This window comes from Cherax quadricarinatus, chromosome 6, assembly GCF_038502225.1.
Source record: "Cherax quadricarinatus isolate ZL_2023a chromosome 6, ASM3850222v1, whole genome shotgun sequence".
Taxonomy (NCBI): domain Eukaryota; kingdom Metazoa; phylum Arthropoda; class Malacostraca; order Decapoda; family Parastacidae; genus Cherax; species Cherax quadricarinatus.
This window is the reverse complement of record NC_091297.1, coordinates 21,505,526-21,531,360: the sequence shown is the minus strand read 5'-3', so window position 1 is coordinate 21,531,360 and position 25,835 is coordinate 21,505,526. Positions and strand designations below refer to the sequence as shown.

The window sequence follows — 25,835 nt, the reverse complement described above, 5'->3', positions numbered from 1 at the left end:
CGCTTATCTCTTATTATTTATACTTTTTTTGCTAGTTGTATGAATGGGAAATGAATAGTTGTGCACTAGAAAGGTGTTAACTATCTGTTGTTTGTGTGTATTGGTAGTTTGAGAGTGTATATAGTAAGTAATAGTAATATAATGTGAGTATAGATGATGGTAGCCACGAGGACAGCAGCTGTCTACTAACACCTTCCCTTGTGGCTTAGCGCTTCTTTTTGATTATAATAATAATACTAACACCTTCATGCTCACGATTATTTATAGCAAATTGCAACAGCATTGCAATCCAGCAGCTATAAATATAGCATTTAAAAGTTTCAAATAACATTGCTTAGTTTTTTTTTTTCAATCTCAATCGTTCATATGGTGACACCAGGTTATTATGTAAAGGGGGAAGCGCTAAACCCGTAGGATTATACAGCGCCTGTTGGGGGGGGGATGGAAGGTATTCAGGGTTAATTCAGGAAACTGGAGCACAGATCCAGTTTCCTGGTGACACCAGATTTTGTGAGCCCCTGGAGTGCAGGTACTGTCAGGACCCCAGCTTTATTATGTGGGCCCCTGGGGTACAGGTACTGTCAGGACCCCAGTTATATTTGTGGGTCCCTGGGGTACAGGTACTGTCAGGACCCCAGCTTTATTATGTGGGCCCCTGGGGTACAGGTACTGTCAGGACCCCAGCTTTATTATGTGGGCCCCTGGGGTACAGGTACTGTCAGGACCCCAGCTTTATTATGTGGGCCCCTGGGGTACAGGTACTGTCTGGACCCCAGCTTTATTATGTGGGCCCCTGGGGTACAGGTACTGTCAGGACCCCAGTTATATTTTGTGGGTCCCTGGGGTACAGGTACTGTCAGGACCCCAGTTATATTTGTGGGTCCCTGGGGTACAGGTACTGTCAGGACCCCAGTTATATTTTGTGGGTCCCTGGGGTACAGGTACTGTCAGGACCCCAGCTTTATTTTGTGGGCCCCTGGGGTACAGGTACTGTCAGGACCCCAGTTATATTTTGTGGGCCCCTGGGGTACAGGTACTGTCAGGACCCATTATATTTTGTGGGTCCTTGGGGTACAGGTACTGTCAGGACCCCAGTCATATTTTCAAAGGGGAAAGTTAAGGCTGACCACAATTGAAATTGAAAGATTTTTGCTTGACACAATTTCTTGGGAACTAAATTCTCCAAAACGTCAGTAAATTGTAAGTTGAGAATATCTCTGGGTCCTTCCAGCCGGCAGTGGCCCCTGGGTTGGAGGCCCCTAAACTGCAGCTCCTAAAGCCCATACCGTAATCCAGCCCTGGGTGATACCATCAGAACTGGAAAAGAACAGTGTGTGTAGAGTTCACGACATGTATTAAAGGAAATATTTCCTTAGTAAGTTTATTCAGGTATAGGTACACATAAATAGTTACATAAGTTTTCATACATAGCATGTGCGTAGATTACCTTGGATAACCCAAGAGAGTCTTGACCTATTTCATTGGGGTCCTTTAATAAATGTCCTGATGATTAAGATTACACAAATGCAGTTCTCCAAGCAGCCTTATTCATAGTTTGGCAAAAAGTTAATTCTAATTTTTTTTTTTTTGGGGGGGGGGGCTAGCAAATGTTTTTTTTATTTTGAGGTGGATTGTATGATGCAAGTTTTAGGGTGAGCGTGACTGGTCGTTCTTGTGGTGATACATTACTCGAGGAACACTGCAATAAATCTACATGTACATGTGTCTAGTTTATCAATTTGTCAGTTCTTTAAACCATTTACCTGCACTGCTGGCCTATGCTAGGCAGGTCCAACCTTTTTTAAAAGCTACACAAGGTTTTTGCATCAATAATGCTGCTCAGGAGTTTGATCTACTTATTTTTTTTTTTATCACACTGGCCGATTCCCACCAAGGCAGGGTGGCCCGAAAAAGAAAAACTTTCACTATCATTCACTCCATCACTGTCTTGCCAGAAGGGTGCTTTACACTACAGTTTTTAAACTGCAACATTAACACCCCTCCTTCAGAGTGCAGGCACTGTACTTCCCATCTCCAGGACTCAAGTCCGGCCTGCCAGTTTCCCTGAACCCTTCATAAATGTTACTTTGCTCACACTCCAACAGCACGTCAAGTATTAAAAACCATTTGTCTCCATTCACTCCTATCAAACACGCTCGCGCATGCCTGCTGGAAGTCCAAGCCCCTTGCATACAAAACCTCCTTTACCCCCTCCCTCCAACCTTTCCTAGGCTGACCTCTACCCCGCCTTCCTTCCACTACAGACTGATACACGCTTGAAGTCACTGTTTCCCTCCATTCTCTCTACATGTCCGAACCACCTCAACAACCCTTCCTCAGCCCTCTGGACAACAGTTTTGGTAATCCCGCACCTCCTCCTAACTTCCAAACTACGAATTCTCTGCATTATATTCACACCATACATTGCCCTCAGACATGACATCTCCACTGCCTCCAGCCTTCTCCTCGCTGCAACATTCATCACCCGTGCTTCACACCCACATAAGAGCATTGGTAAAACTATACTCTCATACATTCCCCTCTTTGCCTCCAAGGACAAAGTTCTTTGTCTCCACAGACTCCTAAGTGCACCACTCGTCCTTTTCCCCTCATCAATTCTATGATTCACCTCATCTTTCATAGACCCATCCGCTGACACGTCCACTCCCAAATATCTGAATACATTCACCTCCTCCATACTCTCTCCCTCCAATCTGATATCCAATCTTTCATCACCTAATCTTTTTGTTATCCTCATAACCTTACTCTTTCCTGTATTCACTTCTAATTTTCTACTTTTGCACACCCTACCAAATTCATCCACCAATCTCTGCAACTTCTCTTCAGAATCTCCCAAGAGCACAGTGTCATCAGCAAAGAGCTTATCCACAACTATTACCAAACCAGTACTTTACTGTATCCTTTCTAAACCCCATTTTTTCTAACTTCAACTCATTGCTGCAAGTCCTGTCTTGTTTAGAAATTTTCAGCACGTTATGTATATTACTCTGTTTTTTGCTGAAGTTGATGGAGCTTCTGACATACTAAGTGAACAAATTAGGGCACTAAATACAGGAGGCACCAGCTTTATGGCATTCTGCCTTTTCAACATTTTTCGTACAAAAAATAAATTCAGAAAATGAGTTAATCTAGCAGGAAAATAATTTTAAAATCTGTTAATATTGTAGGAAAATGAGATTTACACCAAAATGTGTCTAGCATTGATATTAACTACATTATTTGATGTGGTGACATCATGGGTAATATATATATGCATGTAGTGGCTTTCATATGCCTTTACTCGTAGTGTCACTCAAAAATTTAAAAATATTTGCTCCAAAGTAATGTGCTGTCATGTTTTCCTCTTAATATCTCAAAAGTAAGTGATTGACCTATTTACAGAAGGCACACTATTAATAATGGAGTGAAACAATTTTCATGAAACATTCAGCAATGAAGGGGGGGGGATAACGGGCAGATAATTTATTAAATGTCCACAATTGACCAACCTCGATTTTTGGTGGGATGAAAATAAGGTATATTACAATATTTTCCTTCATAATAAATTAGTTTAGTATTGTTTTATCAGTAGGCAGTGCCCTAGTATGTGCGATGTTGGTGCCAAATCCAATTTTTTTATTTTGTTTGGTGACCAAAAATATTTTAAGGTAAGCACTGTGCATTCATTTTATTTTTGTATTTTTTTATGCCTAGCTCTGTGGCACACTTACGTTCTTAACCCTTTGACTGTTTCAGGCCCCTCTCTGAAACTGTCATTCTGTCGCCAAATATTTGAAAAAAAAAATTATTTTTTCTTATGAAAATGTTAGGAATATTTTTGTGAGTGTTTTAAGCCTAATAAATTTTTGCCATCAGTACTTACCGAGATATAGAGCCGCGAAGTTTGCAGAAAGTGACGTGCGTACGGCAACAGCGGCGACTGCCGCCCACCCAGTATTCTTTTATTTACTCTAATTCAAAGGTTTCTTGCATTTTTCAGTATTTTTCTGTTCCAGGTAACTTATGTGGCCTGTGAGACCAATGTAAGGTGCATTCTTCAAATATACACTCATTATTTACAACACAATAACAGAACAAACTTTATCACTATTAGTTTGTGTATACACTGTTTACACAAACAAACAATACAAAACAATGTTTATTACTATTGTTCCATAATATATATACATATGTACAGTCACTAAACACGTTCCTAGAACTGCTGCAGCTTGTGGAACTCTCTGAAAGATGGGTATATGCAGAGGGGCACTTCACACTCCTCACACATAAAACGAGTGTCTCTGCGTGTTTGTGGGAGTTTTGTGGTATGCATACATACATAACACCTCTTCTGAGCATTTTTCTTGGCAGTAGTAGGAGGCAGTTGTATGGGGTAGTGATCACCAGGCCTCAAACGAGATGACGTGTGTGGGCGCTGGTCTATTGCAGGAGTTGCTCCTTGGTACTTTGCAATTATTTGTCTGTTTACTGACAGGCAAAATTCACCATATTTTGGTGTTTTGTTGGTCTTCAACTTGTATATGTTATAAGCATTTAGCATAGAGATATCAACAAGATGGAAAAAAAGTTTTATATACCACTTATAACTCTTGCGTACACAGTCTGCAAACCCAATCTGCATGTCACATTTGTCCACTAAGTGAATATTGAGGTTGTAGTCCATGACAGCTGCAGGCTTTAGAATGGGTTCGTTGGTGTGTCTGTTGTCCCTGCCACTGGGTACCATTTCGTTTCTGTGAACTGATGTCAACAATGTGACATCACGTTTGTCATGCCACCGAAGTGCCATGATGTCATTGGCATCAAAGGCTTGCACCTCACCTCTGCGAGTGCCAGCGTCGAACCTTGGCATATGTTTACGATTACGACGCACTGTGCCACACACGTCTGTCAAGTTCGCTCGCAAGAAATCACTGAGTAAGGGGCTTGTGTACCAGTTATCAGTAAATAACATATGCCCCTTACCAAGATATGGTTCCATCATTGTTCGAACCACATCACCAGAGATACCCAATAACTTCATGGTATCTCTCAAAGTATTACTGCCAGTGTACACAATGATATCCAAAACTAGATCACTTCTGCAATCACACATTACAAATAGCTTTATACCAAAGCGTTTCCTCTTGCTTGGTATATATTGCTTGAATGAGAGTCTTCCTTTGAATAAAATCAAGGTCTCATCAATAACAAGCTTCCTGAAGGGATAAAAATACATGCAGCACTTTTGTTTCAGGTACATAAACACATTTCTGATCTTATATAACCTGTCGCTTCTGTCAGGCCTGGTTTTGTCTGAAAAGTGTAACATACTTAACAGTATCGGGAAACGATTGACACCTATAATGTCACTAAAACCTGGAGTTGAAATCAGGCGTTCTGTTGCCCAGTATGTGGTGACAGTGTGCTTATACACATGTGGCATAAGCATTATTGTGGCAAAAAACAGGTACATCTCTGCCACAGTTGTCTCCTTCCACTTGTGTAGCCGTGATTTTGGTGAGAATTGTATTTGCCATGGTGTAATCACAGTATGTGTTTGTTTCCCTGACAATGATGTCCATCAGTGGTTCATCGAAGAATAACTCAAAGCAGTCCAGTTCACTGGCATTGTTCCCAAGTGGACAAGATGGCTTTATTCCACTTTGTGTTTCATCAAAGTCATGGGGACTGGGAACAAACTCGTCACCGTCCTGCCAATCCCAGATGCGGTCTGCTGGTGGGGTCTGGATATTGTACTGTGGTTGTGGTTATGCAGGTTGTGGTGCAGGTTGTGGGAGTGTGGGGTACGGTGAGGCTGGTTGTTGTGCAGTCAGCAGCGTGGGTAGTAGCGTGGCCCGCTGATGGTGCCACATGGGCCGTGCCACCCTCACTATCACCACCACTGCCTGCTCCATCACTCACAACATTCATACCTATCGTTAAAATATCGTCATCCTCACTATCAGGTCGTGGTGTAGGGCCACGGGATGTGCTCCCAGAGTTTCTCCTTCCCCTTGGAACAACATATGAAACACTACCAGACCGCATGCTACGTCGTACATACTGCCGCTTCACTGGGGAATATTCACTCACTGTCACTAGAACTGCTTTCAATGACCTTGAAATCACTATCACTGCTAACATCTGGGTGTTGTACACGACCAAATAGTTTCCTCTTTCGTCCTGGTACAGGCGAACGTGAACGTGAACAAGCCGGCCCAGCACCAGAGGTGGAAGGTTGTGGGTCATCTGGGATTTCATCACTAATTACGTTATCCTGGGCACTTTTTCCGGTAACACTCACTTCAAAACCCTGGAATTCACTGTCACTGACATTTTCATCGCTGTTAGAGCTATCACTTGGGAACAAAAGACCTCCAATCCGCCGAGGAGTGAGGAACTTCTTACCGAGAGGCATGGTGAAAATGGACTAACAACATGGCGTTCCCACAATGCACCGCTGGGTCCCAGATTTTTTTCACAGGGTGCACACCGACCACTGAGACCCATTCTCTCTCATGTAGGTCTACCAGGCCTTTCGCGCTTGATTTGAAGCCCCTAGAATTTGTGCGTATAAATACGTCAGAAACATTGGCTCGTAAGACGTACTTATACGTCGGAAACAGTCAAAGGGTTAATACAGTTGTACCTCGGGATACGAACTTAATTCGTTCCAGAAGGCTGTTCGAGTGCCGATGCCAAACAAATTTGTTCCCATAAGAACATAAGAAAGAAGGAACACTGCAGCAGGCCTACTGGCCCATGCGAGGCAGGTCCAAGTCTCCTACCGGCTTAAGCCAGTACAACACGACAACTGACCTAGTAACACAAGATAATCAGGTCCAACTCACACCCACTCTTGTATTTATCTAACCTATTTTTAAAACTACACAACGTTTTAGCCTCTAACTGTACTTGGGAGTTTGTTCCACTCATCCACAACTCTATTACCAAACCAGTGCTTTCCTATATCCTTCCTGAATCTGAATTTTTCCAACTTAAACCATTGCTACGAGACCTGTCTAGGCTAGGTATTTTCAGCACGTTATTTACATCCCCTTTATTTATTCCTGTCTTCCATTTATACACCTCAATCATATCCCCCCTAATTCTATGCCTTTCTAGAGAGTGCAGATTCAGGGACCTCAGTCTGTCCTCATAGGGAAGATTTCTGATACATGGGATCAACTTTGTCATCCTCCTTTGTATGTTTTCCAGAGCATTTATATCCATTCTATAATATGGTGACTAAAACTGTGCAGCATAATTTAAATGAGGTCTAACCAAGGATATATAGAGCTGAAGAACAACCTGAGGACTCCTATTATTTATGCTTCTTGATATGAAGCCAAGGATTCTGTTAGCTTTATTGCAAACACTTATGCACCGTTGTCTAGGTTTCATATTACTGCTAACCAGGACTCGAATCTTTTTCGCAATCCGTAATATTAAGATCGACATTATTTAGTTTGTGTGGTATGGTTATTTTCCTGTCCAACATTTAGAACTTTGCATTTGTCTATATTAAACTGCATCTGCCACTTCTCCGACCACTGCATCAGTCTATTCAAATCTTCCTGGAGTGCTCTAATGTCCTCGTCAGAATGAATTCAACGGACTATTTTGGTGTCATTGGCAAACTTACTTTTGTCGCTCTTTATGCCCTCATCAATGTCGTTTATGTAGATTGTGAACAACAGGGGGCCCAACACTGACCCCTGTGGAACACCGCTCGTGATGCTTCCCCACTCTGATTTCTCCCCATTTATGCAAACACTTTGATGCTTAGTTGTCAACCATGCCTCTATCCAGGAAAAAAATTTCTATTCCATGTGCCTTAATTTTCCTCAATAGTCTCTGATGTGGGACCCTGTCAAAAGCCTTAATGAAGTCCATATACACAATATCATATTCATTACCATGATCTACCTCCTCAAATACCCTAGTGAAAAAAGTAAATAAATTCGTAAAGCAGGAACGCCTTTTTGTAAAACCATGCTGAGATTCATTGATTAATTTGTGCTTTTCAAGGTGGCTACAAACTGCCTCGGCAATTATTGATTCCATAAATTTTCCCACTATGGAGGTTAGGCTTATTGGTCTATAGTTCAAAGCTAAGGACCTGTCACTTGCTTTGAAAATAGGCATCACATTTGCCATTTTCCACTTATCTGGCACCATGCCAGTCTGTAGTGATATATTGAAAAGATTAGCCAGAGGTTTGCTAAGCTCCTCTTTACATTCCTTTAGAACCCTTGCATACAGTTCATCAGGGCCTGGGGATTTGTTGGGTTTTAATTTATCAATTTTCCTAAGAACCATGTCACTTGTGACCCTAATTGTGCATAATTTATCATCCTGTTCTACATAATTTATTATTTCTGGAATATCGCTAGTATCTTCGAGTAAAAACTGAGAGGAAGCAAGTGTTAAAAAATCTACACATTTCCTTATCACTGTCTGTAAGCTGACTCGAGTAACTTTTGAGTGGGCCTATCTTGTCCCTGATCTTACTTCTGTATACCTGAAAGAATCCTTTTGGGTTAGTCTTCGATTCTCTTGCAACTCATAAAATACACTTCAAAAGCACTTACATAAATACACCTACATAATTTTTCGAATTTTCAACTGTTCGTATCCCGAGGTGCCACTATATATGATAGTGTAAACGTGCTATCAGGCTTTCCTGCATGTTTTAAGGCAAAAAAGACTACATTCCGCTTTTCGGTGGGAGTCTGGAACTTAACCTGCCATATAAGTGGGGCCTTCCTGTACAATTAAACAAGTTTTAAGTGATTACAATTGTCTTACATGATGGTGTGTAAATTAGAACATCAGAAAGGAGCACTGCAGCAGGCCTACTGGCCCATGTGAGGCAAATCTAACTCTCACCCACCCACACCCACTTATGTATTTATCTAGCCTATTTTTAAAACCAGACAAGGTTTTAGCTTCAATGATGCTACCTGGGAGTTTGTTCCACTTATCCACAACTGTTACTAAGCCAGTACTTTCCTACATCGTTTCAGAATCTAAATTTTTCCGGCTTGAAACCATTGCTGAGAGTCCTGCCTTTGATAGATATTTTTAGCATATTTACATTCCCTTTATTCCTATTTTTCCATTTATACTCCTAAATCATGTCCCCCCCTAATTCTATGCCTTTTTAGAATGCAGATTCAGGGCCCTCAGATGGGGAAAGGAAGGATAGGTAAGACTGGAAATATAAGAAAAGGGTAGGTGGGGGAAGGGAGGTGGGATAATAAAGGTAAGTGGCCTAACCAATTTGGAGCATTTTAATACAGGTCCACTTCAGCCATTTTGGGAACTTTTTGGTACAGTAATTGTTTGTGCTTTGGACAAATTGGTCTCCTAGTGTAGCTCGTGTGAGGGTTGAGAATGCATATTCCATAATAAAGAAATGCATATTCATAATAAGGAAATAAAACCTTGCAGTCCATACCTATAAAACTGAATTATGCTGTGTATTAATCATAATGAGTCTTTTATTGTCAGTTTTTCATTTCTTTACAGTCTCATCGAAAGTTTAGCGCACCCCGTCATGGGTCAATGGGATTCTATCCTAAGAAACGCTCAAAGCGTCATCGTCCTAAGGTGAAGGCTTTTCCTCTTGATGACAGTTCAAAGCCTGTTCATCTTACTGCTTTTCTTGGCTACAAAGCAGGCATGACTCACATAGTCCGTGTTGCTGATAAGCCTGGCTCCAGTAAGTATTTAGTGTTTTGGTGTTAGTACTTTCGTTCTTAAACTGCTATACTTAAATTTTTTGGTAAATTATAAATAGTGGTTTAAATTACCATAGCCTATATCCTTAAGAGTTAAACTTTGTGTTCAAAGACTAAAAATAGAGCACTACTGCAGAAGGCCTACTGGTCCATGCTAGGTAATCTTTTATGCTCTTGCTTAATCCTTTCAGGGTTTCCGACGTACTAGTACGGCTTAAGCACCAGGGTTATTGACATACTAGTACGCGTAAATTCTGGCGCCTTCAAGTCTAGCAAGAGAAAGCTGGTAGGCCTAAATATGGAAGAATGGGTATATGTGGTCAGTGTGCACGGTATAAATGAAATCCTACAGCACACAGTGCATAATGAGAAAAAAAAAAACTGACCGTGTTTTTGGTTTAAAACGGCAGCTTTGCACTTTATTTTTGTATGGTATTAATGGTTGTATTCTAGTTTTCCTGGTCTCATTTTATAGAATGGAAGACATATTACAGAAATTGAGATGATTTTGATTGGTTTCGCAATGAAAAGTACCTTGAAATTGAGCTCAAAATAGCAGAAATGTTCGATTTTGCCAAGTTCAAAAGCAAGCAAATCATGCCACACATCCAATACACGTCAATTGGTGAGTGTAATATTCTTTCACAGCTGCCCTAATATTTATACCATTTCTACACTAATGCAGTAGTCTGCATAACAGTAAATCTTCTATTTTTTGTGAGAATAAAAATTCAAAGTGGAAGGCAAAAGAAATGTAAGAGGGGCGTGGGGACGTGACTAATGAATGGAGAAAATGTTATTTTAGTGCCAGGAGTGTCTGTATTGTTTATTCTGGACTATTTGGAAATTGGCATCTTTTGAAATTTGTGTGAAATTGGCAAAATTGCTAATTTCTGACCACTTTACTGATAGTTGAAATGAGTAAATCGGTGGTTTCTTGTACTCATTCGATAGAAAAAATGGAGTTCTAGTGAAATAGTTATGATTTTTGTCGACTAGTACACTGGAATTGGCTGAAAATAGGGCTCAAAGTGGGCGAAATCGCTGATGCGTAAACATCGCCATGACCGCTAACTTCGCAAGAGCATAATTCCATAAGTTTTCCATTAAATTTCATTATGATCGGGAAAAGATTCTCCGAGGTTTTTTTTTTTTTTTTTTCTCCCCGAAAAATTTTCAACCCTGAGAAGTTTAGGAGAAGGCCTCTTGACCCTGAAAGGGTTAATTGTGTGCCAGCTCACTATGCAGCTTGACTTTTTAAAATATTATTCCTTCTTTCATACTCTTGCTTAATGTATGCCTACTCAGAATGCAGCTTTACTTTCTAAAATATTCCATGTTCTTGCATATCTAAAATAGTTTTTTTTTTCAAGATAAGAGGCCCATAGGGAAATTCATTAACCATCACTAAATAGCTCTTCTCTGAAGTGTATGGATGAAGCTGCAACCATCTCTAAGAGAGCAGGCATTATTTTTTCCTCTAAAAATATTCTGGCTTGCCAGATTCTCCAGAGATTTCCTTCATGAATGTAATCTTGCTTAGTCGAGACTAAAAACCACTTAGTCCTAACTGAGCCAGTATATCCGTGTATGCCACCTGCCTGCGGAAGTTCTTACCACTTTATATGTCCTTCAACCTTTCTCTGATATACCTTACTATCTTAGACTGCCATAGACTTCTACACCTTGGCTAATTTATTATGCTGCATCTGTAGTCCTTAATTCCATTTTTCTTAAGCTGTACCATTCTGTTAATATTAAGGTTGTAATTTGATTGTTCTGTCCTTCCTAAATCTGAATGTCGGTTGTTGAGTGCTAGATATTTTGAGCACACCCATATTTTTCCTTTTGTTGCTGACGATTTCCCTCCCTCAATACAAATTTTGTTGTTCAAGAATTAAGCTTGTGATTTTGCCCCTGCTGCAAAGTTTGTTAATCCATGTATTATAGTGCTCAACCCTTTCACTATCCACACCCCTGAACTTAATGTTGCTCTACTCCCCTCCCCCCTTGTTTTTAAAATCTGAAATAGAAAATCTTTTTCTGTAGGCAATGGCATGAAAAGTATGAAATTTGTCAGGGAAAACTTATGGAATTATACAGGCATAAGTTTAGTGTTCTCGGTGCAGTTTACTCCTTGGTAATTTCACCAACTTTGAGTCTTTATTTTGGGCCAATTCAGTTGACTAAATTCTTAGCTATTTCAGTAGTATACCTTCAGTTCTATTGAAGGTATACTCGTTCATGTAGGCTTGCCGGTACTTCCGGCCTGGGTTTCTCCAGATGGCGACCCAGCGGAAGGTATACTACTGAAATTGCTAATTTGGCCGATTTGCACAAAATTAAAAAAAAAATATCAATTTGAAGTCAAAATCAACTAAACAATGTAGATATTTCTGGTACTAAAACAAAATTTTCTTTATTTTTTTTTTAACATGTCGGCCGTTTCCCACTGAGGCAGGGTGACCCAGAGAGAAAGAAAATGCTTTCATCATCATTCAACATTTTCACTTCACTCGTACATAATCACTGTCTTTGCAGAGGCGCTCAGATACGACCGTTTAAAAGTCCCTCTAAACTGCCAGTATCCCAAACCCCTCCTTTAAAGTGCAAGCATTGTATTTCCCATTTTCAGGGCTCAAGTCCGGCTAACTGGTTAACTCCACACCACCTAATTTCCACACTCGGATTCTGTGCATAATACTACTTACACCAGACTTTGCCCTTAGAACATCTCCACTGCCTCCAGCTGCCTCCTCTGCAGCATTTACAACCCAAGCTTCACACTCATATAACAGTGTTGGTACATTCCCTTTGCCCCCATAGATAACATTCTTTGTCTCCACAGATACCTCAACACACCACTCACCTTTTTTTCTTCATCAATTCTGTGGTTAACCTCATCCTTCATAAACCCAACAGCTGACAAGGTGACTCCCAGATATCTGAAAACATTCACTTCTTCCACACTCCCTCTCTCCAGTGTGATATCCAATTTTTCTATTCACACACAAATAAAAATTTACTCTATTTCTCAGACCAAATATATCCTGGAATGATTGGTGATGGTAAGACTTGTTACAGCATACTTTACCTTGGAAATGAGAACTTAGTATAATCTTATTGCAATAATGCATCTGTTTTAGGTTCATCACAAGTTTGTAGTATGTTAAAGAATCTTGAATAATTTCATTTTTAAAAGAAATTGTCTTGTATAATAAAGTAAAAAAAAAAAAAAATTAAAATACAAGTTTGTAGTGCACATAAGGGGATGCATATGCATTGGCTTAACACTGACTATGCATTTACCTTTCCATGTCAGTGCTTTGATGCCTTCAATGGGCTCTTGATCACAGAAAGTGGACTTCCCATTCCCTTTCTTGGATCAAACCTGATTACCTCAAATTTCCCTTGTGATGTATAACCCCTAATGGCTTATTCCCCTGATTATAATGAACATCTTAAAGTTGTCTGTCCTGACCTTCCCAGGTATAGCTTTTTTTTTTTTTTTTTTTTTTTTTTTTTTTTTTTTTTTTTTTAAGATTTGAATAGTGTTTAATTATTTGTTTCATAGCTCTGCCATCTGAGGTGGTAAATGTTCACTGGTTGTTAGTTTTGCATTGGTGTAATTTTTTTGTTTTACTTTATTGAAACCTGATGTTCTGTGGTAGCTGGCTTACGCTTGCAACCCACAAAACGACTTTGGAAGCTGTTCATATAGTGATTCCATGTCGGGCATCAGAGATTAACCAGTCCCCTGGTATACCAACCAGGTGAGGATTGGAGTGTGTATATTCCATAACTTCTTGAAGCTCCTAGTGGGCTGTGATCAAGAGGGAAAACCATATACTCTACAAAACTATATTTATTAGTGTTTATTATGTCTGCAAGTCCTTATTTAGTAATGCATATAGCACATTCTATTTTCAGAAATAAACAGGAAAGAAGTTGTTGAAGGTGTAACTATCTTGGAAACACCCCCTATGGTTTGTGTTGGTGTTGTTGGCTACATAAACACCCCAAAAGGTATGCGAACCTTCAAAACTGTTTGGTGTGAGCATCTTTCAGAAGAATGCAAAAGGCGCTTCTACAAGAACTGGTAAGATAATCAGTTGAAAATGCAGTCAAGTTTCTATAAAAATTCGGTACATTTTATACTGAACATACCTACCGTAATGTTACCAGCTATTAGTCGCCCCCACAGCCACAAGATCAAGGGGAAGATACTCTCAATCAGGGCTTTGCTAAATCCCTGACAGGGATTATATTTTAAGGTTTTACAGATGTGAGTTACTTTTTACTGTGGGAGACCCTGGAAAAAAAATTCATTGTGGGAAGATTTTGAAAAATAAAAATTTTTTTTACAGATTGACAGTTCATTTTTCTGAATTAGGTAAGACTAAAATGAGCACCAGTACATAAGAATGGAGGTGTACTACAATAGCCTACTGGCCCATTCTAGGCATGACCTCACATCCAACTCCTTTCATTTGTACTTTTTTTTTTTTTTTTTTTTTAACAAACCGGCTGTATCCCACCAAGGTAGGGTGGCCCAAAGAGAAAAACGAAAGTTTCTCTTAAGTTTAGTAATTTATACAAGAGAAAGGGTTACTAGCCCCTTGCCCCTGTCATTTTAGTCGCCTCTTACAACACACATGGCTTACGGAGGAAGAATTCTGTTCTACTTCCCATGGAGATAAGAGGAAGTAAACAAGAACTAGAAAGAAAACAGCAGAAAACCCAGAGGGGTGTGTATATATATGCTTGTACACGTATGTGTAGCGTGACCTAAGTGTAAGTAGGAGTAGTAAGACGTACCTGAAATCTTGTATGTTTGAGACAGAAAAAAGGACACCAGCAATCCTACCATCATGTAAAACAATTGCAGGCTTTCATTTTGCACTCGCTTGGCAGGATGGTAGTGGGTGTGAGTTGGACCTGATTAGCTTGTGCTACTAGGTCAGTTTCTGTGTGCCTTAAGTGAATGTGACCTGACCTGACTAGGTTGGGGCATTGGCTTAAGCCGGTAGGAGACTTGGACCTGCCTCGAATGGGCCAGTAGGCCTGCTGCAGTGTTCCTTCTTTCTTATGTTCTTATCTCCCTGGGTGGTTGCTGTTTGCCAACCTGCTACCTAAAATTTGTATATTTCTCCAAACTAATTTTTAAAGTTATGCAAGGATTTACCTAGAACCCAAGATGGTGTTATATTATGTGGTGGTAGTGGTTGTTTGCAACGGTAGTAGTTGTAGTTGCAGCAGTAGCTGAAGAGCATAAGAATGGAGGAAAACTGCAACAGTCCTACTGGCCTGTACTGGCAAGTCCTTTCCAAAACCAACCATTCCCATCCACTAATGGGTGGGTGGGAATAGATGGTACGTTAAGTACTTCAGGTACTAATCAGACCCAGTTCTTTTCACTCTTATTTGTCCAATTTCTCTGAGACTACCCAAGGTATTGGCTTTTGTTTGTTCATCCTACTTGGAAGATTGTTCAATGCATCAACAACTGTTGAAACTACCTATTTACCTATGTCCATTTTAAATCTAAATTTATCTAATTTAAATATCATTTCTAGTTCTTTATTTGATATCCTCAGTACTTCATTTATATTGCTTTTATGCCCGTCATCCACTTGCATACTTTAGCCTGTTTAAGGGTTGGTGCCGTACTTGTGCGGCTTGAGAGCCAGGGTCGGTGCTGTACTTTCACGCATAAATTCTAGTGCCTTCAAATCGAGCGGAAGAAAGCTGGTGGGCCTACATGTGAAAGAATGGGTCTGCATGGTCATTGTGCACAGTAAAAAAAATACTGCAGCACACAGTGCATAATGAGAAAAAACTCTGGCCATGTTTTTTGTTTAAAGAAGCAACTTTGCAGTGTATTTTTGTATGGTATTTATGGTTGTATTCTTATTTTCTTGGTCTCATTTGATAGAATGGAAGATAAATTGCAGAAATAGAGATGATTTTGATTGGTTTCACAATGAAAAGTACCTTGAAATTGAGCTCAAAGTAGTGGAAATGTTTGATTTTTGCCAGTGTTCACGAGTAAACAAATCAGGCCACGTGTCCAGTACACGGCAGCTGGCGAGTCAATATTTTTTCACAAGCGCACTGATGTTATTTATACCATTTTTACAATAATGCAGTAGTCTGCATAACAGTAATTATTCTATTTTTTGGGGAATAAAAATTCAAAATGGAAAGCAATAGTATTATAAGAGGGTCCTGGAGAATGTGTTTAGTGCCAGGAATGTCTGTCTTGTTTATTCTGGACCCTATTTTGAAATTGGCATCTTTTGAAATTTGTGTGAAATTGCCAAATTGCCAATTTTTGACCACTTCATTGGGTAGTTGAAATCGGCAAATGGGCGGTTTCTTGTACTCGTTCGATAGAACAAATGGAGTTATAGCAAAATGCTATGATTTTAGTCTACTGGAACATTGGAATTGACCTAAGTAGGGCTCACAGTGGGCGGAATCGCCGATGCATCAATATCGTTGAGACCGCTAACTTCTCAAGAGCTTAATTCCATAAGTTTTCCATCAAATTTAATACTTTTGGTGTCTTTACTATCGGGGAAAGATTCTCTATCATTTCATAAGATTTTTTTTTACTGAGAGCGAGTTCAGGATCAGGGGATCTCGACCTTGAAAGGGTTAATGATAGGTATCGTTCTTTCACTCTCGAGTGATGGTCCATGGCGCTCTCTCGTAAGAAATTCCTTACAGTGGATCAGTTTTTGCCGTGCTTTTCCGTATATTCTCCAGTGCATTTATATCCATTCTGTAGTAAGGAGACCAAGAGTGAGCAGCATAATCTAAGCGTATAGAATTGTAAAATACCTTTTGGATTCCTGTTATACTTCTTGATATAAATCCAAGTAATCTGTTGTATTGTGCACAATTAGGCACTTGGTCTTGGCTTCAGACTCTTGCTTACCGTGACTCCTATTACTAAGTAATGTAGAGCTTCATCACATTGTGTATGTTTATAATTATGAGGGTTATTTTTGTTATCAAGGATCAGGACTTTACACTTGTCCACATGAACCTGCATCTGCCACTTCAGACCATGATATTAATTTATCCAGATCCTCCTGGAGCTCATTGGTGTCTTCCTCAAAATCTATTATTTGGCATATTTTTGTGCCATCAGTGAATTTACTGATATCGGTTGTAATTCCTTCGTCAAAGTCGTTTATGTAAATTATAAACAACCATGGGCCGAAAACTGATCCTTGTGGAATGCCACTTGTGACTGGTCCCCATTCTGACTTGACCCCATTAATGCAAACTGCTTTCTATTGGTTAAGATCAAGAGAATATAGGCAAGACCTTTGTGGGGTGAGCAGGGAAGTGGGAGATAGGGAAGAGTAAGCTAGCGAGAGGAAAGGTTGTATGTGAGAGGGATAGTACCAGGGCTAAACCCCAAAGCTAAAATGGTAGTGGTACAGGAGACTGGTCTTGGCAAGGAGGACTGATAAGGCATACGGGCAGGCAAAAGCTAATGTGCATCTGTGCAAGGTACCTGCAAGAAAAACCAGGGTAGGTTAAGGGGATATGGGAGGAAGAGGAGTTTTAAAAAGGCACGTCTTTTAAGGTCCACAATCTATTGGTCAGCCACGCCTTGATCCATGTTAGAACTTTGCCTCCTAGGAATACCACGAGCTACCACTTTCATAAATGTTTTGTGAGGGACTATCAAAAGCCTTAGTGAAATCCAAATAAACACCATATTCTTTATGGTAGTAGGTTGGTAGACAGCAACCTCCCAGGGAGGTTCTACCGTCCTGCCAAATGAGTGTAAAACGAAAGCCTGTAATTGTTTTACATGATGGTAGGATTGCTGATGTCTTTTGTCTGTCTCATAAATATGTAAGATTACAGGTACGTCTTGCTACTTCTACTTACACTTGGGTCACACTACACATACATGTACACATTTATTTATACACACTCATCTAAGTTTCTTTGATTTTATCTTAATAGTTCTTGGTCTTATTACTTTTCCTTTTAAATCCATGGGGAAGTGGAATAAGAATCTTTCCTCCGTAAGCCATGCGTGTTGTAAAAGTCAACTAAAATGCCAGGAACAATGGGCTAGTAACCCCTTTTCCTGTAAAGATTACTAAAAATAATAATAAGAAAATTGTCAAAGTGGGAAGTCTGAATGTGCGTGGATGTTGTGCAAATGATAAGAAAGAGATGATTGTGGATGTTATGAATGAGAAGAAGCTGGATGTCCTGGCTTTAAGTGAAACAAAGCTGAGGGGGGTGGGAGAGTTTCAATGGAGAGGAATAAATGGGATTAGGTCAGGGGTTTCAAATAGTTAGAGCTAAAGAAGGAGTAGCAATAATGTTGAAGGATAAGCTATGGCAGGAAAAGAGGGACTATAAATGTATTAATTCAAGGATTATGTGGAGTAAAATAAAGATTGGATGTGAAAAGTGGGTTATAATAAGCGTGTATGCCCCTGGAGAAGAGAGAAGTGTAGAGGAGAGAGAGAGATTTTGGGAAATGTTGAGTGAATGCGTGGGGAGTTTTGAATCAAGTGTGAGAGTAATGGTGGTTGGGGATTTCAATGCTAAAGTGGGTAAAAATGTTATAAGAGGGAGTAGTAGGTAAATTTGGGGTGCCAGGGGTAAATGTAAATCGGGAGCCTTTAATTGAGCTATGTGTAGAAAGAGATTTGGTAATAAGTAATACATATTTTATGAAAAAGAGGATAAATAAATATACAAGGTATGATGTAGCACGTAATGAAAGTAGTTTATTAAGATTATGTATTGGTGGATAAAAGGTTGATGGGTAGGCTCCAGGATGTACATGTTTATAGAGGGGCAACTGATATATCGGATCATTATTTAGTTGTAGCTACAGTTAGAGTAAGAGGTAGATGGGAAAAGAGGAAGGTGGCAACAAGTAAGAGGGAGGTGAAAGTGTATAAACTAAGGGAGGAGGAAGTTCGGGTGAGATATAAGCGACTATTGGCAGAAAGGTGGGCTAGTGCAAAGATGAGTAGTGGGGGGGGGGGGGGTTGAAGAGGGTTGGAATAGTTTTAAAAATGCAGTATTAGAATGTGGGGCAGAAGTTTGTGGTTATAGGACGGTGGGGGCAGGAGGAAAGAGGAGTGATTGGTGGAATGAAGAAGTAAAGGGTGTGATAAAAGAGAAAAAGGTAGCTTATGAGAGGTTTTTACAAAGCAGAAGTGTTATAAGAAGAGCAGAGTATATGGAGAGTAAAAGAAAGGTAAAGAGAGTGCAAAAGGAGAGCAGATGATAGAGTGGGAGAGGCACTGTCAAGAAATTTTAATGAAAATAAGAAAAAATTTTGGAGTGAGTTAAACAAGTTAAGAAAGCCTAGGGAAAGTATGGATTTGTCAGTTAAAAACAGTAGGGGAGTTAGTAGATGGGGAGATAGAGGTATTAGGTAGATGGCGAGAATATTTTGAGGAACTTTTAAATGTTAAGGAAGAAACAGAGGCAGTAATTTCATGCACTGGTCAGGGAGGTATACCATCTTTTAGGAGTGAAGAAGAGCAGAATGTAAGTGTGGGGGAGGTACGTGAGGCATTACGTAGAATGAAAGGGGGTAAAGCAGCTGGAACTGATGGGATCATGACAGAAATGTTAAAAGCAGGGGGGGATAGTGTTGGAGTGGTTGGTACTTTTGTTTAATAAATGTATGAAAGAGGGGAAGGTACCTAGGGATTGGCGGAGAGCATGTATAGTCCCTTTATATAAAGGGAAGGGGGACAAAAGAGATTGCAAAAATTATAGAGGAATAAGTTTACTGAGTATACCAGGAAAAGTGTACGGTGGGGTTATAATTGAAAGAATTAGAGGTAAGACAGAATGTAGGATTGCGGATGAGCAAGGAGGTTTCAGAGTGGGTAGGGGATGTGTAGATCAAGTGTTTACATTGAAGCATATATGTGAACAGTATTTAGATAAAGGTAGGGAAGTTTTTATTGCATTTATGGATTTAGAAAAGGCATATGATAGTGGATAGAGGAGTAATGTGGCAGATGTTGCAAGTATATGGAATAGGTGGTAAGTTATTAAATGCTGTAAAGAGTTTTTATGAGGATAGTGAGGCTCAGGTTAGGGTGTGTAGAAGAGAGGGAGACTACTTCCCGGTAAAAGTAAGTCTTAGACAGGGATGTGTAATGTCACCATGGTTGTTTAATATGCTAGGGTGTTCAGGAGAGGGGTGGGATTAAATTATGGGGAATCAAATTCAAAATGGGAATTAAGTTACTTTTTGCTGATGATACTGTGCTTATGGGAGATTCTAAAGAAAAATTGCAAAAGTTAGTGGATGAGTTTGGGAATGTGTGTAAAGGTAGAAAGTTGAAAGTGAACATAGAAAAGAGTAAGGTGATGAGGGTATTAAATGATTTAGATAAAGAAAGATTGGATATCAAATTGGGGAGGAGTAGTATGGAAGAAGTGAATGTTTTCAGATACTTGGGAGTTGACGTGTCGGCGGATGGATTTATGAAGGATGAGGTTAATCATAGAATTGATGAGGGGAAAAAAGGTGAGTGGTGCGTTGAGGTATATGTGGAGTCAAAAAACGTTATCTATGGAGGCAAAGAAGGGAATGTATGAAAGTATAGTAGTACCAACACACTTATATGGGTGTGAAGCTTGGGTGGTAAATGCAGCAGCGAGGAGACGGTTGGAGGCAGTGGAGATGTCCTGTTTAAGGGCAATGTGTGGTGTAAATATTATGCAGAAAATTCGGAGTGTGGAAATTAGGAAAAGGTGTGGAGTTAATAAAAGTATTAGTCAGAGGGCAGAAGAGGGGCTGTTGAGGTGGTTTGGTCAATTAGAGAGAATGGATCAAAGTAGAATGACATGGAAAGCATATAAATCTATAGGGGAAGGAAGGCGGGGTAGGGGTCGTTCTTGAAAGGATTGGAGAGAGAGGGTAAAGGAGGTTTTGTGGGCGAGGGGCTTAGACTTCCAGCAAGCGTGTGAGTGTTAGATAGGAGTGAATGGAGACGAATGGTACTTGGTACCTGACGATCTGTTGGAGTGTGAGCAGGGTAATATTTAGTGAAGGGATTCAGGGAAACCGGTTATTTTCATATAGTTGGACTTGAGTCCTGGAAATGGGAAGTACAGTGGACCCCCGGTTAACGATTTTAATCCGTGCAAGAGGGCTCATCGTTATGCGAAATAATCGTTATGCGAATGAATTTTCCCCATAAGAAATAATGGAAATCAAATTAATCCGTGCAAGACGCCCAAAAGTATGAAAAAAAATTTTTTTTTACCACATGAAATGTTAATTTTAATACACACAAACTGAAAAAGGCATGCACAATTAAATGACACTTACTTTTATTGAAGATCTGGTGATGATTGATGGGATGGGAGGAGGGGAGAGCATTATCTTCTTACTGTTTAGAAGGGGAATCCCCTTCCATTACGACTTGAGGTAGCAAGTCCTTTTCCGGGGTTACTTCCCTTCTTCTTTTAATGCCACTAGGACCAGCTTGAGAGTCACTGGACCTCTGTCGCACAACAAATCTGTCCATAGAGCTCTGTACCTCCCGTTCCTTTACGATTTGTCTAAAATGGGCCACAACATTGTCATTGAAATAGTCACCAGCACGGCTTGCAACAGCTGTGTCAGGGTGATTTTCATCTATAAAGGTTTGCAGTTCAACCCACTGTGCACACATTTCCTTAATCTTTGAAGTAGACACAATGGATTCCACAACTGGCATAGGCTTCTCAGGGTTAGCCCCAAACCCTTCAAAATCTTTCTTAATTTCCATACTAATTCTCACCCTTTTTACCACAGGGTTGGCACTAGAAGCTTTCTTGGGGCCCATGGTCACTTATTTTCCAGAAACAGCACCGAAAACACTGTAATAATACGAAATATTCCGAGTGTATGCTTGGATGTTACCGCGGAGGCTGGCTGGTAAACAATGGGACGGCCGGCACATGTGAGGCTGGCTGAGGGCACATTGGACGCGTCTCGGACGAAAATCGGTAAGCGGGTTTTTAATCGGTATGCGCGGCAAAAATTTTGCGATAAAAGTAATCGGTATGCGGAAAAATCGCTATGTGATGCCATCGTTATGCGGGGGTCCACTGTACAATGCCTGCACTTTAAAGGAGGGGTTTGGGATATTGGCAGTTTGGAGGGATATGTTGTGTATCTTTATATGTGTATGCTTCTAAACTGTTGTATTCTGAGCACCTCTGCAAAAACAGTGATAATGTGTGAGTGTGGTGAAAGTGTTGAATGATGATGAAAGCATTTTCTTTTTGGGGATTTTCTTTCTTGGGATTTTCTTTCTTTTTTGGGTCACCCTGCCTTCGTGGGAGACGGCCAACTTGTTGAAACAAAAAAAAAAAATTCTTTATCGTTGTCCACTGCCACAAATGCCTTATTAAAGAGCGTTAGGGATGACCTCTTGTCATTATGCTGAGATGCGTTAATCAAGTTATGCTCGTTAAGGTGGCTTCTGATAATTTAACATACAGCCGTCTCCCACAAGGTAGGGTGATTGAAAAAGAAACTTTGTCATTCACACTTACTGTTTTGCCCAAGGTGTGCAGATACGATAGTTGGTGTCCCTCCAAACAGCAAATTTCCCTGCCCTTCCTTTAGAGTACATTGTACTTCCCACCTCAAGGACTCAAGTCTGGCTAAACAGTTTCCTTGAATCTTCACAGAATGTTACCTTGCACACACACTACAGCAGCTCATCAGGTTTCAGAAACCATTTGCTTCTAATAACCATAATTGATAATAATTTGCCTACTTAACCCTTAACCCTTTCAGGGTCCGTCCCGTAGATCTACGGCTTTACGTTCAGGGTCCAAACCGTAGATCTACGCCATGAGCTCAGCTCACTCTGATAAACTGTGAGTGGTACATTTGGGCCTAGATATGAGAGAATACATCTATGTGGTATGTGTGCACCACATAAAACAGATCCTGCAGCACACTGTGTATAACGAGAGAAAAAAAATGAAATCATGATTTTTCGATTAAAACAGCAATTTTGCAGTGTTTTTTCGTATGTTTTTTATAGTTGTATTTGCGATTTCTTGGTCTTATTTGATAGAATGGAAGACATATTACAGAAATAGAGATGATTTTGATTGGTTTTAGCATTGGAAATGGCTTGAAACTGAGCTCAAAGTGGCGGAAATGTTAAATTTTTGCCGATATTCAAGAGTAAACAAACGACCTCGCACGTCTAATACACGTCAGCTGGTGGGTCTAATATACATTCACAAATATGGTGATGATATTTATACAATTATTACAGTATTGCATAACGGTAAATCTTCTATTTTTTGGTGCGAATAAAAATTCATTATGTGAATAAAAAATCAAAATGGAATTTATTTGTAAAGCCTCAAAACATAACTAATGAACAGAGGAAATGTTAGTTTAGTGCCAGGAATGCCTACATTGTTCATTTTGGACCCTATTTTGAAGTTGGAATATTTTGAACTTTGTGTTAAATTGGCCAAATTAACAATTTCCGATCACTTTATTTTGTAGTTGAAACAGTTGACTTGGCGATTTCTTGTGCTCAATCGATAGAATAGAAGTAATACTAGTGAAATAGCTAAGAATTTGGTTGATTGGAATAATGTAATTGGCCTAAAATGGGAGTCAAAGTCGGCAAAATCGCCGATTCGTAAATATCGCTGACACATCAAAATTCGCGAGAGCATAATTTCGTCAATTTTCCACCAAATTTCGTACTTTTTGTTTTATTACCTTTACAAAAAGATTCTCTACGATTTCATAAGAAAAAATAACATTTTTTTTTTTAAATTCTTGGACACTGGTGCGTGACTCCAGATTTGGGCCTTGGACCCTGAAAGGGTTAAATGGTCCAAACGTATATACAGTGGACCCCCGCATAACGATGGCATCGCATAGCGATTTTTCCGCATAACGATTACTTTTATCGCAAAATTTTTGCCGCGCATACCGATTAAAAACCCGCATACCGATTTTCGTCCGAGACGCGTCCAATGTGCCCTCAGCCAGCCTCACATGTGCCGCTCCGTCCCATTGTTTACCAGCCAGCCTCCGCGGTAACATCCAAGCATACACTCGGAATATTTCGTATTATTACAGTATTTTCGGTGCTGTTTCTGGAAAATAAGTGACCATGGGCCCCAAGAAAGCTTCTAGTGCCAACCCTACACCTCAAAGGGTAAGAATTACTATAGAGATGAAGAAAGAGATAATTGATAAGTATGAAAGTGGAGTGCGTATAGCCGACCTAGTCAAGCTGTACAAGAAACCCCAATCAACCATCGCTACTATTGTGGGCACCAGAAAGACAATCAAGGAAGCTGTTCTTGCCAAAGGTTCAACTGTGTTTTCGAAACAAAGATCGCAATTGATGGAAGATGTTGAGAGACTCTTATTGGTGTGGATAAATGAAAAACAGATAGCAGGAGATAGCGTCTCTCAAGCGATCATATGTGAAAAGGCTAGGAAGTTGCATGAGGATTTAATTAAAAAAATGCCTGCAACTAGTGATGATGTGAGTGAATTTAAGGCCAGCAAAGGTTGGTTTGAGAGATTTAAGAAGCGTAGTGGCATCCATAGTGTGATAAGGCATGGTGAGGCTGCCAGTTCGGACCACAAAGCGGCTGAAAAATATGTGCAGGAATTCAAGGAGTACATAGAAACTGAAGGACTGAAACCTGAACAAGTGTTTAATTGTGATGAAACAGGCCTGTTCTGGAAGAAAATGCCAAGCAGGACCTACATTACTCAGGAGGAAAAGGCACTCCCAGGACATAAGCCTATGAAAGACAGGCTTACTTTGTTGATGTGTGCCAATGCTACTGGTGATTGCAAAGTGAAGCCTTTATTAGTGTATCACTCTGAAACTCCCAGAGCGTTCAGGCAAAAGAATGTCCTCAAGGATAATGTGTGTGTGCTGTGGAGGGCAAACAGTAAGGCATGGGTCACTAGGGAATTTTTCTATAACTGGTTACACCATGCATTTGCCCCCAATGTGAAAAATTACCTAACTGAAAAGAAATTAGAACTTAAGTGCCTCCTGGTGTTAGACAATGCCCCTGGTCATCCTACAGACGTGGCAGAGCGACTTTATGGGGACATGAGCTTCATTAAGGTGAAGTTTTTGCCTCCTAATACCACTCCTCTCCTGCAGCCCATGGACCAGCAGGTTATTTCCAACTTCAAGAAACTGTACACAAAAGCTCTGTTTGAAAGGTGCTTTGTAATGACCTCAGAAACTCAACTGACTCTAAGAGAGTTTTGGAGAGATCACTTTAATATCCTCAATTGTGTAAACCTTATAGGTAAGGCTTGGGAGGAAGTGACAAAGAGGACCTTGAACTCTGCTTGGAAGAAACTGTGGCCAGAATGTGTAGACAAAAGGGATTTTGAAGGGTTTGAGGCTAACCCTGAGAATCCTGTGCCAGTTGAGGAATCCATTGTGGCATTGGGAAAGTCCTTGGGGTTGGAGGTTAGTGGGGAGGATGTGGAAGAGTTGGTGGAGGAGGACAATGAAGAACTAACCACTGATGAGCTGCTAGATCAACTTCAACAGCAAGAGGCCACACCTGAGGAAATTGCTTCGGAGGAGGGGAGAGAGAAATTGAAGAAGTTGCCTACTTCAAAGATTAAGGAAATCTGTGCAAAGTGGCTTGAAGTGCAAACCTTCATGGATGAAAATCACCCTCACACAGCTATTGCAAGCCGTGCTGGTGATTATTACACTGACAATGTTGTGAAACACTTTAGGCAAGTCATAAAGGAACGAGAGGTACAGGCCACTATGGACAGATATCTTGTGCGAAAGAAGTCCAGTGACTCTGAAGCTGGCCCTAGTGGCATTAAAAGAAGAAGGGAAGTAACCCCAGAAAAGGACTTACTACCTCAAGTCCTAATGGAAGGGGATTCCCCTTCTAAACACTAACACACTCTCTCCCCTCCTCCCATCCCATCAATCATCACCAGATCTTCAATAAAAGTAAGTGTCATTTAATTGTGCATGCCTTTTTCAGTTTGTGTGTATTAAAATTAACATTTCATGTGGTAAAAAA

General features: G+C 40.2%; 1 protein-coding gene across 1 annotated transcript in view; it reads left to right on the top strand.

The window, feature by feature from the left end:
- RpL3 (ribosomal protein L3) overlaps window positions 1-25,835 on the top strand; it is a 48,816-nt gene that overhangs the window by 99 nt on the left and 22,882 nt on the right. Inside the window, exons 2-3 of the mRNA XM_070080958.1 lie at window positions 9,538-9,730; window positions 13,680-13,848. Coding sequence (XP_069937059.1) covers window positions 9,538-9,730; window positions 13,680-13,848 — 362 coding nt within the window. The remainder of the gene's footprint in view (window positions 1-9,537; window positions 9,731-13,679; window positions 13,849-25,835) is intronic.